We start from the raw sequence: 22,063 nt of genomic DNA, 5'->3' as shown, positions 1-22,063 counted from the left end.
GACTAATACCTATATGCGTGGTACACAGCTTAGATTGTTTCAGATAAAATAAAGTGTACATCTAAATAATTTTAATAATACCTAAGTATTACCTAAATTAAATTTGTTCATATATTATGTTAATAATTTGAACTAAGTAACGAGTATGTATATAATATTATTTTTAAATTATGTTGCTTATATTATTACAACAATTACATAATACATATATCAATAAAATAAAATTGTATACTAATCAACGTCGCAAGTCAATTGTAGTAACCGCAATATTCTGAAATCTTTCTAGGTCATATAAAAATTAAGATATTAAATACATCTAAAGTTTACAAAAAAATTAAACCTACCTAATTAAACTGGAAAACATTTTCAAAACTTACTTGCATAAGGATGATGGGTTGTCAATTCACAATATGAACATTTATTAACTTATATAAACGTTTTACAGGAAGAAAACTTTCAACACGTCTAAGTGCTGGGTAGCGATGTGCCATGTATCGGACTACCGTTGCCGCTGACAACGTCTAAACAACTTTGAACCAACACCAGCACCCTGAGTACCGTAACCGTTGTGTAAAAGAGACGTAAATATAATACATTATTAGTTAGATAAAGAAAAATAATAGGGTTAACAGCGTATGGTGCGCTTGAAGTCCTCCCGTGTTCACCCAAGAGTAACAGTTTGTAACTGAACGAACATCTGTTCCCTTCACAACCCTTCTTTATGCTCTTGTACACTCATGTAGTGTAGTAGTAGTAGTGGTGGTTATTTACTATGGAAAATAGCGTGTAACTAACACAATTTGTCCTCAAGGTGAAGCATTTTAATAAAAGTATGCAAGAAAAAATAATAAATCAATTTATAATCAGAAATATTCTAAAACATGTAAGCTCGCCAACTTGAGCTTTTGTGAAATATGTTTTGTAATATAGTAATTGGAAAATATATATTTTATTTATTTATATTATAAATATAAAATATTTAAATGTATTTTTGTTATAATATAGTGATCCGAATCGGATGTAACATGTTATTTTTTAAATTTTAACTATGGTAAAATTTGTAGAAAAACATGTAGTTTTTATTAGCTTTAATAAATTTGAATAAGTTCCTTATCTTTTATTTTTCAATACAAAATAATAATAAAAATTGGAATATCTGCTAGATCTGTAGATTTAATTCGTGTATATTTCTAATATGTGATTTTCTAACTACTATGTACATGCTTTTTGTAATAGAAGTAAATAAGGAATTATCGCAGTGTTACGTACTGATACTTTTAGGTATGATGAGCCTTGGGCATCAAGATGCTGAATTATTTATCTAGGTATTCTATCTGATTTCATTTGCGTGCCAAACACGCATATCTTAGTTTGTTATTGCCACGAGGTACCACCGTGGCACAGGTGCCTCTGCGTTATGCATCCCGTGGATGCAGCCGCAGTCTCCATCACTGTATTGCGACTGGTGCGTCGGTGTCTACGACACGTAACCGGAGGAAGGCACAACTCTCACTGCGCGCGCCGCGTGCGGTTGTGGACGCTCGCTCACACTTCTTCAGTTTGTCGCTTAATAAAGTCAGTGTTCTGGCACACAGCCATCTGCATGCGCGTAACTTCGTAAACCGCGCAAAATTTCTCTCGAAATTAGTATGTGAATGCTATTTTTTTTATTTGTTCTACACGAAAATCAGTGAAATGTTGTTGTTGGCGTACTAATCTACACTTTTATTACTTCTCTACGATTTCGAACAGCCTTCATGAGGAGATAATTGCTTGTTTATAATTTGCTAAAGTGAGGTGAGCATAATAGATTTCATAAAGTAATTTGTAATTTCACTTAACTGAGCCTACAGGCAATTGTCGTGACCGTGATTGTCGAGATACTTTATAGTTAAGTAAGTAGCTGACTATTTTATTTAATATATATATATTTTCGAGTTGAGTTGAGTTTTATGGTAGTTTTTTAAAAATGTATGTTATACAACATAAATTTATGTTATATAACATGATTTTGTGTGCATACATGTTTTTTAAATAGAAATAGGTACATCAGTATTGTATATTATATTTGGAGTAAAAATATGTTAAAGACCCAGATATTAAAAATCTTAAAATTACTTAGAATTATCCACTAATTGTAATAACAATAAATACATTTTGATTATGTAAATAATAAAAGTAAATAAATTAAATAATTAATATTTAAAAAAAAATTCCTTACTTTTAAAACAAACTTTTATTTATTAGATATGTTATGTAAATGTTAAAAAAAGGATATTTTGATATTAATATTTTGTGCATATATTTAAAAAATAAAGTGTCATCAATGTGCGAGTAGGCCAGTAGAGTTATGTCCTACTTTTGATACTAATCGAAACGACATCAAGTGTCGAAGTGAAGGCTTTCCGTGTCCGTTTATTGCCTGATGTTATTCAATATTTTTTTTTATTATGACGGTGAACTACAATTAAACCATGGTTATTGTCACAGCCTTCATCACAGTAATAATGTTTAATATTTTTATTTTATACACTAGGGTTTTTTATGCGATTTCTAATCATATTTTATTGTTTCTTCTTTATTTATATTATTACGCCGAAACTCCTTGACATATAGAGGAAGGCTAAAAAAAGACTGCTTTATTTGAGTGTATTGAAATTGCTCACAAATCTAACCTTATTAACACCATCAACTTTCAAGGTCTCTTGTGTTTTCGGACACTGGATTACTTTGTTTAACGTGTCTTCAAAACAAGCTCTGCCGGACTGGTCACTAAATCATTTGTATTGATACATCCCTTATAGCGAACTTAGTGATTTTGGAGTCGATTGTTATAATAAATGAAAAGAAATAATTTTTATATATTATTACGAAAGGTACAAATCTCTTCTAAATAACCGGTAGGTACGTACCGTGCCACAGTCAGGAACCTATTTTCTCCGATTTGTAGCTTCGTGCGGGCGTCTATGCAAATGCTTAATTATTCCATTACTTCTACTTACCTTCCTTCTTAAATCTTTTCTAATAATATGATACGGAGCGTAGCTTCCTTCCTTCGTTCCTTCATAGGGCTTAAGAGACAGTAGAATTCCCCAATGAAGAGTAGGTAGATACTCTTCTCTACTTATCATCAGTTTTGATGAGAGCCTGCAATTTTGTGCTGCTCGGTTACCAGTCTATATCAGAAGACCATTTCAGGAGCAGGGCACTTAAAGGGATTCTAGCCTCATTAAACTTTCAACATTGATCATAATAAAACATTAAAGTCATCATAAACTTCTCACTACGTAGACTTAAAACTTCAATTTTGTATTTTAAATAATGAGACACACGGTAAATTTTTGTATTTTCATCTTAAGTTGACGTTAAACGTAGTTTTCCTAGAAATGCTTAATTTTGGTGTCCTTACTCAAATAGTGAAAAAGCTGCGAAAATGTTGCGGATTTGAAATTTCCATAGGCAGAAAATTGCGAAATTCGTTAAACCTTTGTATGCAAATAAACTTAAAACTTCTTTTTGTCTAATATAAATCTTTGATTAATTTAAATGTTTTGTTTTCTGTCTTTTATATTACATTTATATTACAAATCACATAATACATAATATTTTGCGCTATGTAGTAAAAAGAAAAGCCGTAATATTTTAAAGCGGGATATGTTCACGTATGAATATAAAGACAAATGACATATTATAATCATTCACTCATCCTTATTAATATCCCTCGTTGGGAATGCTTTTGTTCGTACGAGTAAATTGTTTCCGCTATATCATCAAGATAAACTAAATGCTATTGCATAAATTGCAATTACTCGGTGTTATTGCAATATATTATAACAAAGAAAATAATGTTGAAGATATTGATTAAATCATTGAAAATATGTACAACCTAATTTGTCAATAGATAAGAGTAGCACAAAAATAAGGCACTTTACTAGCAATTTATCATACATTAACCCAGATAAACGAATAAAGAGCAATTAAAAAAAATTAGAGCAGTTCCGATTTATTATAAATATCCTCACACAAACATGCGGGCGCATGATGCACGTGCAGCAACTTTATCAATGAAGTTAAAAGTATTCGTTTATTTTGAAACTCATATTAATTGACACGTATTTTTCATAATTTTGAAAATTTTAATGAAAAATATTTTTTTAATATAACTGGTATTATTTTGTAATCATACTTGTATTAGAATATTAAATTGAAAACAAGTTAATAATATGAAATTTTACTTTCGACATCTGGGTACTTACAAGGTTAATCGAAAATTAGACATAATTTTCTAATATTTATGGAGTCATAAATCAGTTTCTATATTTTTGAACTGAGTAATACAAATTCATAATTTTTGTCTTACATTTTTTTTTGTTTTTGATCAAAGTTTTAGTTTTTGGATAGTTTTTAATAAATATATATAAAAAAGTGCCTTGAATAGTTACTATTACAGTAGATAAAGCCAGTTTGAGTGGTTAAAATATTTATGTTGCCTTTAAAAACATTTAACATTATAACTAAGTAAAAAAAATCTGTTTATATATTTTTTAATTATATTCAATTTATAAAATGTAAGTGCTTAAAACAACTCTATATGCGTCAAAAACAAATGAGACCACGTTGTAATTTTATGTATCAAATGTGAAAAATAAAATATGATATTTAAGGAACTAGATTGATTAAGTAGGTAATGAGAATATCTGCTCAGACTAGAAGGGATAAATTACCTTTTCTTACCTTGTATGTTTTAAATAAAATATCCAAATCCAACTACATTATTTAGTATAGGGTTTCTACATGTTTTTTTTTCTCAATAATAGCAACTGTCCCATACTAACTTTAATTATATACGACCACTTACTTAAATATGAAAACAAAGTATGTAGTCAAATAAAATACATAATTAATATTGGACATATCGACGTTGCGTAAACAAGTTAAATTGTATAGTTTTATAAAGGAATTAAAGCATTAAAAAATGTAGTCCTTGAAGTTAACTTTTCTTTACTTCTGTATGTATAATGTATTTCTCGGATGCATTGGGAGAATTAAGGATGTCTTTTATAAATAATTTGTATTCTTACTTTATAAAATATATGTAAGTGTCTGGCTCGTATAATAAAGTATTATGTTCACATTTATATTTTGCACTGAGATAAAGATTAAACCTTGTTCTTTATTAGGTACTTATTAACTGTTTCGTAAAGGATCAATTAAGTTCATCGGTGTCGAGCTGTTACGCTGCAAAATTATGAAATTTGCATTTATTTTTAAATTCAATTCAAGTTGTTCTCATCCAGAAACCTGTAGCCAACGGTGAATGTCGAATGTGCTACTTCGACTTCGTATTCAAGTTCTTTAAGTATACTTATATATTATATTGAAACAATACTAATTTTTTTTTTTAAATAATCTTTTTCAAGTAGCCTAAAGTGTTTTTTATTGTGCCATCCTTAAGCGAACCTACTTTCTTTGGCAGAACAAAGGAGGTTAACGGCGATTTTCGATGACTACAGAATTTCAACTAGGAATTGACTTTAAGTTATACATACATATATATCGCATCAAATTGGTGAAGCACGTAGACTGATAGTTCAAAGTATTTATTATTATGTTGTTATATATCTTTTTGTGTTTGAAAGCAAAACAGTTTACGGCGACATTGGAATTAAAAATGCACTGTTGACTATCTCTTGAGAACATTTTAAATCGTAAATGTCTTCCTTTACAAATAATATCAACTATCACAAGGCTAATGTCGTTAGTCATTATAATCAACAAGTAATAGTTGTTTATATGTCATTCAGACTGAGTCGGATACTTGGCTATTGGCTGGTTTCTGTCACATATTTTCAAACTATGAATTACGATTGATTATTTTGAAAAAAAATCTACATTGTCGCTCGCGTTACTTCCAATTATTGTACTCTGTATACTGAAAAACAGAGGTTGTTATTCAATAATGAAGTCACATGTATAAGAGCGTCACGAACTGCAACTGTCTTAGTGGATTTTAGTAGAAATCGTTATTCATCATCATTTAGAGTCTAGGGTAATAAGTCAATAGTAATTTAACTAAAGCATTATTATTATTTTCCTTTATCCTTTTTAATTGTAAATCCGAGTCAAAACGTCTAGTGATTTGTATAATAAAACAGCCAGGCCTGAGAAAAACTATCCATAAAGGAACCGCGATTCGTTTAATATTACTATTTTTAATATATTAATGAAACTGGAGGCGATTGATTAATTTATAAGGTTATTTATAAATATGTACGCAATGAACGTGGGATTTGTCATGTTCTGAACTAGCAGAAAAATTACTCTATGTAAAATCTAGTGTGCAATCTATCGTGTAGCGTGATGCTCTCCTGACCGATTTCGTCATTCCGTGCGACTATTCAACGGAGTGTAGTCTTGAGAGGCCAGTGCGCAGGAGATTTTTTTGTTTGAGCACAGTCCTGACTACGTTGTGCATACTCTATTCACTTGTTCTCATAATCCGATACCATCCGTCGCGATCGGATAGAGTTCAGGCGTAGCATCAACGGCTTTATACGCTTTTCGAGGCACAGGTGTGCAAACAGGTACATAATATGTGTGAACAGATTTCAAACTTTAGACAGCTTGAGACATTTTTTGATAGGAAATAGAAATCGGTGTTTGAATCCAAAAGCTAAAAATTTACAGTGTTATCTTGTAATGAAGAAGCTAGCCATTAGACCAACGAGTCAACTATTTTAGGTGTTGTCAAATATAATACACTACTGATATAGCTACAATTAGTTTACGACAATTTAAAGCTAAATATGCATGAAGACGTTTATATGTATATGGTTGCATGATTGCACATATAAAACGTAATCGATCGTCATATACGACGAACAGTGGAACATAAAAGGTTTCTTTAATAAACTTATCTTATGTAACACGTCGCCGGCAAAAGGAAAGCGTCTCGGAGGTCAAGCGTTATTAAGATCACAAGTATATTATGTTAATGGTCGCGGACCATTAATACTGAAATCGGAGATCTATGCACTAACACACTTTTACGAGAACTATCGCGTTAAACTTGCTACAAGAGGAAGTCGAAAGTTCAACTTATTTGAACACTTTTAGGTATATACTTTGATAATTGTATTTCATTGTTTTGTTACAATCTTCTATTGTTTGTAGAATCATTACAAAATCTTAATTATAGTCGTGCATATCTTGAAATAGTAAGAATAGTTACAGTGTCAAGAGATTTCTTATTGTTGTTTCTAAAAAGAAAGGAAAACTTGCTGAGTAAACACATAAATTTCGTGTGATTATTCATCACGCAATACTTTCAAGCGGATTTCGATCATATTTTCTCTATTGCACAACGAAATCAAAATTTTAATAATAATACTGATATATAAATATAATACTTATAGAAATATAAGTATATTGAGAATGCTGTTGTGTCTATATTATACTACCGATTGTATTTAAACAATAATAATTTGTACGTGTGAATACACTTATTTAATATATGGTTTAAAATATGGTCACTGAAAGCGTCCTGAGCAGCGCTCTAGAAGGACCCACTCAGCTCTTTGTCTTTTGTTAACCCGCCACTGATATTCAAATTTAGCTATGTTATTTATCTCAAATCATCACACATTACGCTAGACAATGTATTTATTTATTTGTAACTAACCAGTTTAATCTATAATAAGATAGCAATATAAAAGTAGTATTATATATTTTCTGTATAAACTTAACAGTTATTCAATAATAAATTATTATTGAATAATAATTAAATATATTATTAAATATTAAAAACCAGAAGCAATGATTTATTTATTTCCGTAATCAGTAGTAACATAAAATGTTATCTTACAATGGATATATTACATACATATGCTTTAGCTACCTACGAAAAATACTTTATAGCACATACCTCAGAGAGTAATAACTATGGAAAAATACTTCGATAATTAAACTAATCCCACATTATAATTTAATTAGTAGTTTGTTATATTGATGTTTAATTCATTAGAATGACATACTGCTCTATATTAAATTGTTTATACTAATCAAAAACATATTATATACTATTTACATTTCGAAAATAAGAATCATCTTAAGTGTATTCGTCAAAGCGATATTGTTTTAATCGTTTTTAAATTAATATAATCCGAGCAAATAAAATAATAAGATTAAAAATATTTTTGTGAATTAATGCTTAGCTAGCTTATAGATATTTCGAGGCCAATATTCTTTTATCAATTATACAGGCCACTTGGGTCAATTATCGTCTCATATTCTTAGAGCGTCATGAGTATTATTCAATTATTGCTCGTATTTATATGAGCGCGATTTTACCATATATACGTAAGTGCGGTCGTTTAATATTTGTATGTTTTGCGCTTCATATTAATAATTAGTTCAAATTAAAAAGTGATACGGGTAATGCGCCTTGTTAAAATATTTTTGGTTCTTTAGGCAAGTACCTAATCTAATATCTATTTAATATATTTATTATTTGAGGAATTGCTACAGGAATATTTCGATGTTATAAGATTTACTCAGTGAAAGTATTACATTTGAATATATTATAAGTAGAATTGAACATAAATTAATAATATCACGCTCTATAATGAAACAATACTTCGTCCTTAAAGGGAATGCGGCAGTGTGTTATTAGTTATTGTGTTCGAAGCGGACTCGTTATTTCTGTCTATTTGATAAAGGACAACTTACCATAACATTCGGATCATAGTATATTTTATTAGCACGTCATTATTTCACTATTATCTAATATTTGTATGATGAGTTTAATAATTTTATGAAACTAAAATTTTCCTTGGCGTCCAGAGCGGGAACTAACACTATTAATACGCGAGTGGCAAATGTTATAGATAGATTGCACAGACCGTCCTGAGCAGTGAATATCAAATGAGAAAATCTACGTACGTTCAGTGACCAGCCTTGCCCCTTACCAAGTCTATTAAAGCGTAGGTATTCTAAACAACTATTATATATGTGCTTATAAGAAAAACACTTCGATGTCCTCTATTTGTTAAGAAAAATTAAAACGCTACTATTGGTTTCTTAAGCAGTATTATTCGGCCATGAAGTTCTTTCTCAAATACTTACAAATTTTAGTTAAAAGAAATATTTGTAAATATAACATATAGGTCATTTTAGGGCCGTCGATATCATATTTACATTTTATGGCTTAGGAAAGTTTATAGCTTGGAAAAAAATATACGTATGTTGAATGGTGTTTTGTGACGTTTTGTATTCAACATTAGGAAACATGTGGAAGCTGCTAACGAATATAATAGAAGTGCATTCCGATGAGAGCAAACGACAATGGTTGTTTTGTAAGGTGAAAGTGAGTTCGATGAACCAAACGAAAGTACATATATATCCACCTGGATCACTAGCTATACACATATAACACATATAGGGATCAACGATAAAAGAGGTTTTTAATTTATGATTTATGGTGAGAAATATAATCAAAAGGTAACCGATGCGCGGTAAGAACGTTTTTACTACATTTTAATTTTCGTACTAAATACGACTTCGTAACATGTCTTTAGTAACCTTTTTTAAGTTCCGGTCTTCTCAGTTTTGTTAATGTAAATTTTGAATATCTTTGACTGGACAACCTTTTAATCGCTACACAAAGTAATCTGCATTGAAAGTGTAAAATTAGATAGACAATTTTGAGGAAAAAAACGAACCACCAATATTAAAACTATAAATTTTCAATCTTGGCATAATATAGCCCATTTGTTTTTTCTCCCGGGAGATTGAAAGGGTTTAAATAGATACATAGCAAACTTGTATTTGCATCCAGCCGGGTGTAATCGGTCCATTTGGCTAAAAGTCGTGAGGTACATCTATCGCTTCTGGTCTGTTACTCTTGCCCTCGTCTGCTTTAACAGTCATCGATCCTTTATCATACGCACTCTACTCTACTCAACTCAATTATAATTCTCCTCAGAATAATTCAAAAATACACTAAGTACGGTTAGTAGACGTACTTTAGTTTGACGTCGGTCCCAGTACGACATGACTGATGAACAGGACCTTGATCTTATTCAAGTTTATATCGACCTAGACCGGTGAGATACGTTAAGGCTACTCATCATATCGGCTATTTGTTGATCTCTGAAATTACGATGATATCATCAACAAATCGAAGGGGTGTAATAAAGCCTTGTAATGTCTTGTAGACGTCTTCCATCGCAGTGCTGAATAATTTCACGCATTCACGCACCAGTGTTACAATCATAGATTTTGAGTGTTATTGGTGCAGCGTTATATATATGATTGTATATATTATTTACATCACAAACCATGGTGCTATTATATTTTATCAAATGTCATGATTTAATAAAATATAATTAGATAAAATTAATTTTAGATAAAAGCGCGAAGACGGAACCGGTACTTAGCTAGTTACGTAATAATCATTTATTTAGGTACTCAAAAGGAGTTTTAAAATAAAAGTCAAAACTGTTATTTTATAGGCTGATTTCCTTTAGTAATTATTTTAAAATTGACTCAAAAATAATGCAAAATAAATTACTATTAAACGATAAAATACAACAAACAGTTACACTATAATTATCTGACGAGACTGAAGTGTTATTCAGAATCCAATGCTTTATCCAAGATACGTGTTTCAAAGACACATTATGTTATTTAATAGTATCTGATCTATTTGTTTATTTCTTAGGAATTATATTTAAACAATTACGTTTGTACTAAGCAAATAATGCTTAATATTGTTTTGAACTCAACTACCGATAATGGAAGTTATATTTATATACTGGCTAAACCTTAGTCGGCTTGAAGGCAGCCAAAGGTCTACAAAAACATTCGTTGCAGCCTTGTCCGTTATTCTGCGATTTGACCCCTTTTATGGATGTCTTACTTGACTTTGATTGTAAAAATACCGTTCTTTATAAAATATTATTAAGTAATACTATACTATTTAATTTCTTATAATTTTCATTATTGTAAATATTGATTTAAATATTTAAAAAAAAATGATTAAGAGTATGTATGTACAAAAATAGTTTGATTATGGCAATAGAAACATATATCCGGTTAACTGTAGTTCTCTCAAAACTCGCCTATAAGTGATATTATTGAAAACCAGTTTTTGCTCAAGAACCTATTTTAGAAATCTAAACTAGAATAGGAAGCGAAAACATCGGACCTCTTTTCACTAGAAATCCGAATCATAGACACTAGAAGGACAGGTCACTAATAAAGAATATTGTGCACTCTTTGGGTAATTAGTAAGAAAAACACCAACCAAGAAAAGGATAACGCCATAAAAAAATCATATTAATTATTAATTAGCGTTATCAGTGTTAATTAATTAATAATAAAATTATTTATCATTATGATACGTGAATGAAATAAGAGCGAATGATATCTCGGTAAATTAAAGTACAGGACAACATGTAACCCAGTGAAAGTGGACAAGATGAAACGATTTGGTATCTTAGCTGGCAAGCTGCCGAATGAAAGTGGTTTGAATGAATGGTTCTGTCTAGTTACAAATGTGATGTAAGGCTTTTGTAATCTTCTTTATGTCCGGTCATTTTTAATTCGCACCTTTTTAAAAATATTTGTATTATAATGGCTATTTAACAATAAACACGTGCAAAAGTATATTTATTATTCTCTGGTCGCAAACAAGGAATATGTAAAATTAAATCGTTTGATTAGAAATAACAATGAAACATATTACTATTTACCGTATAGGTTTAATAATTTAATAATTCATTATATCATGAACACTGTACAAGTTTTCTATAGACGAGTGTTTTCCTAACTAATATTATTTTTAAAAACATACAACTCTCATCTATTACATTATATCTGAATTCTAGTGGGATTGAAAAATAAATTAATAATTATTAGACACAATGAAGTATAAAGAAATAGTCATACTAATTGTATAGAAATAAAAAAATGCTAATAAACACAGTTTGCAAGATGCTTAAAAAGGTAAGAAAAAAAAAGGATGTGCGCTAAATGGCTACGCTATCTTAGTGACTACAGGCAAAGAGATTCCTTGGCTTCATAGCTATTATATAAATACATCGAAGTGAACCGTTTGTTGTAATTTTGTGAAGTTGGAACGCATAAGTTTTTATATGCTAAACGTTCGACATAATTTAATGGTCACAACAATGTGAAAGAGCACACGAAGCGTCTTCGTATCATGATTAAGCTCGGTTAAAATTTTGGCTACAGCGATTTCTGTGCAGATATTTTACGAAGTGCAAAACGTGTGTGCGATACCACCGTCACTTTCTTTCCAGTAAAGTCAATGAAGCGAGGAGAAAGTGGCGACCTCCACGTCCGTATACTCGTAGTATCTGTAAAAACCGCTGACTCACACTCCTTGTACGAAGTAAAAGAAATGACACGTAATAATAATAGTTATATTTATAAAATAAAAAATATTAAAGTTTAAAATTGAATATACCTACATCAAACTTTAGATAACTAGTTACCTCGGTATATAGGCATTTGTTCGATCGGTAATTCTGGATTAGAATTCAATTTGTTTATATGATTGTTGTATCCAAAGTATTTACTATTTTATTTAACTACCATACTAATGTACTCATGATTTTTTTATTGTCAAGCATTTGAATAAGATTCTAAAATTAAAATTTAAAAAAAAGCTGTATCCATTTAAAACAATAGTATTTTATATTTTTAAATAATATCGTGTAATTATGTCATCTGTTACATTATTGGTTAGAAAAGTGTTTGAGAAATAGAGCTAATTTCTATATCGAGTCATAAGTTATATATACCTACAATGTATCAGAAGTACCACTCGTGTATTGAAATTTATTGATTATTTTTCACCATCTATTGAAAAGATTAAAACAAATTTCTTGATTTTTAAAATAAACAACAATGGCTTGAATACAATCGTAACGATTTATTATTACTGGATCTCATTATTTTGACATGCAGCAATTTGATAAAATTTATAAAATATTAGTGTATATTAATAATTAAAAAATACTGTCATTTATTTTTTCTCGACTAAATTAATATTCCATGTAAAATAATGTGTGCTTATGAAATTCAACAAAAGCCAATTTCCATATGTATCAAATCTATATTGATATATCGTAACTAACTCTCGTCTTATTTATGATTATCTTTTAAGCCAACTATCATCAATTTGACCTACTTTCTCTAGGATTTTTGTTCTTGACGAATTTAATACTTTAAATGATTATAGAAAAAAAATCTCTTTATGAGATTTTTATTACGTATCTCACGTGAAAGGCAATAAGTTTATGACAATCTTTATTATGGATAATATTTTAATGTGGACAGTATTAGACTGTTTACAACTGGACATTCTTGAAGTGAAAGATCATTATAATGCATTAAATACAGTGAAACTTTGTATGTATTTATTATTTTTAAGGTTTTATAGCTATTATATTTTATTCTGAATATTAAGTACTTCACTCGCGTTGAATTGAATTATATATGTGTATATATATATATATATATATGTAAATTATTAGGATGCAGCATTAGTCTAGTGTGCAGACGGTTGGTCTGCAACGCAAAAAATCGATCCCTTGCCTTCAACCAGCACTTGGCCAGTGTGGTGGATTATGGCCTCACTGTTCCAATTCTAAGAATAGGCCATTGCTGATATATTTAATTATTTTAATTGTTTACAAAAAATAATTTAAATATTTATAATTGTTCAAAAATTTTTATTTGATACAAAGAAAACTTCATACTAACTTACATCCATACTAACTTATATTATCACGTTTAAATATTAAGGGTGAAATTGACACAAACTTTTAAATCACGTATCATATCTGCTTAGATACTATATAAATGATGAAGAATGAGGTAAATAAAGTAGTTTACACATTACTATCTTCATAAATTAATTTTAAGTAAGTACTTAATTTATTAAGTTTCGTCCCAATTCTCTATTTAAAGCCTATTTTATCTATGTTTGTTATTCGTACTGAAAAGTCTGAATTAATATACACTAATGTGTGCAAATTTATTTCTGAATAAAATGTGACAACATCATATGCGGCGCTACTCTTTCTCTATCCCGTATGTAACTTTTTTCAATAGCCTGTTGTACATACATATATACTCATTTATATAATTCGTGCTCCCCAATTTTACACCCTTTGAAGGTTAAAATAAAAAAGCCTATGTACTTGGAGTTCCAGTTTATTGCATACCAAATATCAACAAAATCGGTTCAGTGGTTTAGCCTTGAAAGCGTAACATATAAACAGGCAGTATAGAAGTATAGATGAACTTACCAATACATTACATAATATCATGCATGTATACTCTTTCTTTAAATATTTTTTTCTTTACAGATCATCTTTCTCCATTAATTTCAGTGATGATAATAAGAATACCATGGCGTTTACAAATAGTAATCGCTTTTTTAATTTCGACGATATCAGGTAGGTGATACATACATTTACGTAAACAAGTCTTTAATCTAATAGCCTCGATCAAAGCAATTTTACACGTCCTTTTTAAAAGAATTTAAGGACAAAACCAAATATTAAATTATTCATATTACTGAGCTGCATAGTTGATAATAGCGCTACATGGTTGGTTGGTACGATCGGCACTGTATCGGGTCTTTGTTATTAAGTCATTCATGAAAGTAGAACTAGAATGAGACAAATCTAAAATATTTTTAATATCTCTTTATTTATTGCTGATTATTTATGAACTTGAAACTTCAATATTATTTTAATTTCCACAGGTAATCCCCTGTTTCTGCAGCAATCGGGCAGAAATATTAAACCTGTTATAAAATGGAGACCACCTATGGATACTTGGAATTGGACCGAGACACCTCGTAACGATGAACCATTTTTCAAGCCATCAAACTTCACACACAAACTACCTCCATCTGCTAATGAAACAGAATTGATTGCTCATATGGCAGCCTTAAAACGAAATTACTCCCGACTTTTATGGGATAGCGACAAAAGTTCAAATTTACCCCTCTTCGTAGATAAAGCATTAAAATTGCTTAATTTAAAACAAGTTTACTATGAAGTCGAACATTCCGTTATGTCAAAAGTGTCCTGCACTGCATGCAAAGCTGGCGCTGGGTTATTGCAGCATTACATGAGACTCGGTAAAAGCAAAGAAGAAATCAATAAAATGATATATCAATTCTGTGTCTCATTAAATATTCAGTCTGCAAGAGTTTGTGAAGGAATCACGAGACTATTTGGGGTGAGTAGAAAATGATGATTGTGAAATTAACGCTACTAAATAATTATAATTTGTTAAACTTTTTATACTATTCTTTACAATATTTTTCTTCAATGTAGAGTGAAGTAGTTTACGTGTTAAAAAGAATCACAATCGGTCCGGACGAAATATGCAGCTTTGTTATTGGAGATGCTTGTGGTGACGTTTATAATCCCTATCACGAATGGGAGGTGGCCTTCCCTCCGGTACCGAAGCCGGCAGTGCGTCCCCTCGAAGCACCAATTGAAAAGGCTCCAACCTTCAAAGTTCTGCAAATTTCTGATACTCACTTTGACCCATACTACGCTGAAGGTAATTTATTTGAAGTATGTGTGCATATACAATTATTTAATCTATAATAACATTATTTATTTGCTAATTTTTACTCGTAGGTGCAAACGCCGAATGCAATGAGCCTCTTTGCTGTCGTGCGTCTAGCGGTCCCGCATTGACCCCGGGAGGTGGAGCAGGCCGTTGGGGCGACTACCGCAAGTGTGATACGCCTAAACGCACCATCGACCATATGTTAAAACATATAGCTGATACACATACCGTAAGCTAAACTTAATTACTAGTTATTCTACTTAAAATAAAAGTTGAAAGTGTTCATCTAACTAATATGTTAATATGTATATAAATGTCGATGTTTAATAATATAACGACGACGTTATAAATACTTTTTATAATTTTGTTTGAATTATAATATTTATCTATTTACGTAAGTTATTTCATCGTTTTGTAACATAAAAATATTCCCACTTTAGGACATAGACTACATATTATGGACCGGGGATCTACCACCTCACGATGTATGGAACCAAACGAAGGAAGAAAATCTTAAAGTTCTTCAAGAAACTGTTGCTCAAATGTCAGATATGTTCCCTGGTGTACCGATCTTTCCTGCCCTTGGTAATCACGAATCTTCACCGGTTAACAGGTATTTACATTATTACAAGTATATTTTTTATTTCTTATGTTTTAAATAAAAATGTTACTCTTATAAATAAACTTAAATTTGTTAATAACACTATAATAAGTTAAAACTTTGTTAATGTAATGTTGAATCAAGATGGAAGTTAAGATTTTCAATATAAAAATAACAAACTTTTTATATCGTAATATTATTTGTTGAATAAAATAACGAAAGGTAAATGAATTTAAAAACAGTTTGTTATTATAGAAACATTATGAATCTGTAGATATAATTATACCTAGTAACTATTGTTTCCGGTTTGAATTTTTTACTTATTATTTATTACGGTCTTGAGGTTAAATACAAAGAAATACAACAGATCTAGTATTTTTCCGTATGAGTATTACTAATGAACCTAAGTGGCGGGGATTTTTCCCTATATGGCCCTATGTTGGGCAAACCCCAACTCTCCATTTGAGGAGAAGGTTTAGAGCTTATTCCACCATGTTGTTCCTATGCGGGACAGTGGATAGGTAAATGCACGTTTGGCAGAATTTCATTTGACTCATGCAGGTTCCTCACAAAGTTCGATGCCGAATTATATACCTAAAATAAGCACATGGAAACTTGTTGGTGTTTGCCTATACATATATACTAGCCACCGGGCCATTATTAAAGTCATGTATACATTATTTAGTATTTAATTCGCTTTTTTGGAAAAAACTACTAACTCTGACTCGGGCAGCTACTGAGAAATCTCAACAGAAACACTCAAAAACTTTTTATTGGCCCGACCCAGTACCCATAAACGCTTATAGCGCAACGAGGATGTCACTGTACCAATAATAAAAATATAAATATGTCTCGCGTTATAAATACAATGTGAAAAGAAATAAAATAAATTAATTGAAATCACAACTAGTCATAAAAACACAGCTATTATAATTTGAAAAAGCCCGCACATTTTTAAGGCTATGTTTGCAATAATAAATAACTACATTGATGATATATGTATATGAAAAATTATACAAAATGCGGGTAGCAGTTTGTCATGAGTCAATTGATAGCAAAAGCCCTCATTTCGAGTAATTTTAGTAACTACGTTGTGAAGAAGGTGGGTTTCGTTTAAATTCAATTGTGTACAATTGTGTGAAATTACTATTGTACTTTTCGAGCAATAACCACTAACAATATAAAAGTACAACATGTAATAATCTTTAAAATCAAGATTTTTTTCTGAGATTTCTTGGAATGGTTTTCGAAGCCCCAAAAACAAATTGATTAAAAAAATAATCAATCTAAATTATATTTAATCGGTACTTGGATTCGGCCCATTAATTTATTTAATCATATTCTTAATTATTTCTAGATATATAGATAGCGAATAATTGTTTTCCAGTTTCCCTCCACCGTACATCTCGTCTTCAGAATCGAATATCGCGTGGTTGTATAATGAACTGGACGCACAGTGGCGGCGCTGGTTGCCCGCCGGCGTGTCCCACACCGTCCGTCGTGGTGCCTTCTACTCCGTGCTCGTCCGACCCGGCTTCCGCATTATATCGCTTAACATGAACTATTGCAATAACAAAAACTGGTAATTATTATACAACAAACAGAATAAAGCTGTAAATATTTTACTGTTAGACAAAGGCAGCCACTGCCTTTTGGTGCATCAAATGTTTTAATTTATGTTGTCCGACGTAAGTTAATTATGATGATGATTCAAAGTTTAAGAAAATTTAAAACAATGAATTATTTCCACTCTTCGACGTACGCAAGGCGTAAACACTCATTGTCTCTGACACAATAATTGAGTGACAATTTTTGTTTTCAGGTGGCTCTTACTAAACAGTACAGACCCGGCTACAGAATTGCAGTGGTTTATTTATGAATTACAATCGGCTGAATTTAACGGTGAAAAGGTCCACATAATTGGCCACATCCCACCCGGACATTCCGATTGTCTTAAGGTGTGGAGCAGAAATTATTACGCTATAATTAATAGATATGAGTCAACAATAACCGCTCAGTTCTTTGGCCATACGCACTTCGATGAATTTGAAGTGTTTTACGATCCAAATGATTTAGGTGTGTATAATCTCGAAGCAATAAAATAGTTTTGATAGTTAATAAGTATACATTAATATGTTATTTTATCACAGGGAGAGCAACGAGTATAGCTTATGTGGGACCTTCTGTATCACCATACTATGACTTAAACTTAGGATATAGAATATATTATGTTGATGGTGATCACGATGCTACAACTAGAGTGAGTATTTATTTAAAATATATTGGGTTCAATACCTGCCATTAATTATTTTCTAACAAATACTTTAGTTAAAAAATCTTAAACAATAATTGTCGCATTTTTACATTTCAGTTAGTAGTTGATCACGAAACCTGGATCATGAATTTAAAGGAAGCTAATCTATTTGGCTATCCAATATGGTATAAATTATACTCAACGCGGTCAGCCTACATGATGCCATCACTTCGCCCACAGGATTGGGACAAGTTTATAGACGACATGACTTCAAAAGAAGATGTATTTAACTTATATCACAAGTAAGAACACCTACCTATTATTTAGGTTAATACTTATATATATTGAGGCTACCGGAAATATTTGTGACGTAACTGAAATAATGAGAGGTGCCTTATTTTGATTTTTGACACGTGCATATAATTTTAAAAAAAATGCATTTTGTACGTGTTGTCATTATTATATTATAATTTTATGTTTTAGCGTTACTAGTATTTACACAATACATAACATTGTATTAATATTACGTAGACAACTTCGTTAAATCTATCGTAGAGGGAATGTAGAGAAACAATTATTCATACACAATATTTAACGATTATATTACTAATTTTATTAATAAAAATTGATATTTTCAATTATTTTATTAGGAAACCTTAGAAAAAGCGAAACCAATCGAATGATTTTAAATCATTAATTCATGATAATTTTCATTGGATATTATTATTCTGATTTTATGAGCTTACAATAGCATTAATTTGCCTTGAATGGCACGTTTTAGTTACTAGCAAGTTCTGCGTTCATATCCCTGCTACATGCCTATACCTGACCTGGTACTGATGTATTTCTGTAAAAAAGTTATCAGGCTGGAATTTCGATGTATTTAAACTGCCGAGCCTCGAAAAGTACCTGAACTCTCTCTGGTCGTGTCGGTAGTAATAGAGTGAAATTATTTTTTCGCACAATATCTCCTGCGCAGTCGTCTAGTCTCTGATGGTAATGGCCACCGTTGAATTTGTCATTATCAACATTTTTAAGTTATGTTTAAGCCTATATGTATTCTAAAAAAAATTTCTTATAAAACTAAGCTACGATATTTTTAAAAAGATTTTTGTAATTGTAATTGCAAACTCGTATTTTGGTACACGGCATGACAAAAATCCGGGCCAATGACTCAATATTTATTCCATATAGAATGACAAAAAAATATATAAAAAATTTAATAAAAAAAATCATTCATTCTTTAATGTTTTTACAGTTAAATATACAAACTTATTAAAAATTAGATGTCCAGAAGACGAAAAAACAAAATATATATTTTTGAATATTAGGTATATGGTCATATAAAAAGTTGCCTTTGCTATCCAGACATTACTGGAAAAATAGTCCGCGCCGTGGGACATGCGACGGGGAATGTCGCAAGCGCCTCATCTGCGATGCGCGTTCCGGACGATCGCACGACCGACGCGCACTGTGCGGACACATCGAGGCGCGAATCGACGGCGCCGCACCGACGCCGCAGACGTGGCGCGCCTGGCTCTACAATGGCCTGTCCGTCTCGTGAGTTGCTAACACTAACTCGCCAATTACATTCCTGTCATTCTATTTACTTTAATTCATCAGCTTCAACAAACGGACAAAAAGTAAAACTGCGTCAGAGACATTGTCTTGCAGTATAATTCAATTTTAAAATTTGACTCCCATCGCGTTCGAATCACTTCATAAACGTTAAATTCACATATCACCTGTCACTTGTTGATAAATTTTGTGAATATGTTATAAGTAACTATTGCATTTTCTTTAATAAAAATATTTTTGATATTGAAAATTATTACCTAAATAGTACTTAGTTTCATTTATGTCTACGTCGCACAGGTTTATTGGGAAGCTATTGAATTATATTCAGATTATTCGCATTAATTTTACTTTAAAGAATAATGCTTAACCTATGACTAATATTCCAGTTTCTCTTCGTTTCTGGACTTCTGCATGACCATTTACCGTACTCTACTGATCTCTCTCAGTTCGCTTATGGTTTAGATCTGATGGTACTTTTAGTTATAAAATAAAACGCTACGCTTATGATTGCTTTTAATATTCCTGCTATGTAATCATTATTTTTATATCTCACAGACCTAGTGTACAGCAAGTTTAAAGGTGGTGGAAATATTTTAGATGCTGCTCGGACAAAGGTTGGTGGGTCGAGGTTTTTTATAAAAATACATATTGTCTTATAGCAAACTGGTGTAATACAATAAACAAACGAACAACGCCTACAGCTTTTTCTTTTTGCTAATTACGTTTTAAAAACTTCTGTTGTACAAATATCTAATAAATCTAAAAAACACCAATGCTTATCTTGAAGCTAGGGCATGGTAAGTTCCATCGCTACGACGACCCTACCAATTGTGGAGTTAGATGCTAGTATAATGATGCTTATTTGTTTGGTGATGGTTTTTTTTGTGCACAAATTCGACTAATAGTTATCGGTCTTATTTGAACATAAATCTTAAATAAAAATTCTATTCATTTCAATATTTCATGTCGTATCGTAACTGCCCATAGGTAATGTCCAACTCCGTCACTGGTCTATCAAATTATCCCAATGTTCGTGCTATTATCTGTATTTTTTAAACTCAATAAAATTAACCTTTAATTTTTATTTATTACAGAGTATCGATGTTGATGCAAATACCACAAGTTGCTTATCAAATACCAAAGTTTGTAATGGGTCTCGGTTGAAAATTAAGTAAATAAAATTTTAAGGCTAATAGTCTCCACGCCACTGGATTGTACTAGAACAAAGACGTTCAAGTACATATTTAATTTTATAAAAAAACAAAAGTTAGTCTAACTTAACCATATAATATATTTAGTCTGTAACTAGTTTCAAAACTAAAATGTCATCGATAAGTTTCTGTAAATATCTTCTGTAAATTGTGTAATTATTTTTTTTTCTGTAGGAACTTTATATCTTCTTAATAAAAAATACAAATGAAACTTTTCTTTTATTTTTTTAATTAAAATATATAAGAGAGCTTCTTAAGCAATTCATATTTAATTGCATTCAAATAAAATTAAATGTCATGTACAAACATTTTAAGCAATTAAAATTAAAAAGAGATACATTTAGGAAAAATAATACAAAAATTGAGGCAACATCAGTGTTCATTATCAAATATGAATATTATTATATTCAGAATAAATTAAAATACCCGATCAATTACTACAATAAAATTCGAACGTTATGAGTGTCCGAACGTTACATTATAAACTTATTTTAAAATGAAAATGCTCGTGACAATGTTTAAAAACAAGTAAACTGCTAATTTTAAGGTGCCTTTTTAAATTTACTATTGGAATAATTAAAATAAGTTTACATGAGCAACGGGTTCGGTAGAAGAGTTACATATCTATGTACATGAAATAGGTCTTTACAAATCAAAATATTTGAAATTAGACAGGTAGACAAACGTTGCACATCTAAAAAAATTATAATAAATGCTTTTCACACTAAAGGCACTGACAATTCTCATGGCATCATAATTGGAATGAACAATTAATAAAATATATTACTACAAAAT

The 22,063-nt window shown here is 30.6% G+C and overlaps 1 protein-coding gene across 3 annotated transcripts; it reads left to right on the top strand.

Annotated features, from left to right (window-relative positions):
* The first annotated feature begins 1,456 nt into the window (after positions 1-1,456).
* Positions 1,457-21,479, top strand: LOC113398989 (sphingomyelin phosphodiesterase). Of its 3 annotated transcripts, XM_026637976.2 has the most exons (13): positions 1,457-1,797; positions 14,400-14,489; positions 14,801-15,282; positions 15,381-15,612; positions 15,693-15,853; positions 16,065-16,237; positions 17,613-17,807; positions 18,048-18,301; positions 18,376-18,485; positions 18,597-18,781; positions 19,848-20,039; positions 20,613-20,671; positions 21,152-21,479. In XM_026637976.2, exons 2-12 carry the CDS (start codon positions 14,426-14,428, stop codon positions 20,632-20,634), a joined length of 2,070 nt encoding a protein of 689 aa, XP_026493761.1. In that variant the 5' UTR covers positions 1,457-1,797; positions 14,400-14,425; the 3' UTR covers positions 20,635-20,671; positions 21,152-21,479. The 3 variants fall into 3 exon arrangements, with proteins under 3 accessions (XP_026493761.1, XP_026493760.1, XP_026493762.1); XM_026637975.2 differs by lacking the exon at positions 20,613-20,671; XM_026637977.2 differs by lacking the exons at positions 20,613-20,671; positions 21,152-21,479 and having other exon boundaries at positions 19,848-20,043.
* Positions 21,480-22,063: the final 584 nt, after the last annotated feature.

This window comes from Vanessa tameamea, chromosome 2 (assembly GCF_037043105.1).
Source record: "Vanessa tameamea isolate UH-Manoa-2023 chromosome 2, ilVanTame1 primary haplotype, whole genome shotgun sequence".
Lineage (NCBI taxonomy): Eukaryota > Metazoa > Arthropoda > Insecta > Lepidoptera > Nymphalidae > Vanessa > Vanessa tameamea.
The sequence above is the reverse complement of the archived record's forward strand: the minus strand, read 5'-3'. Positions and strand labels throughout refer to the sequence as shown.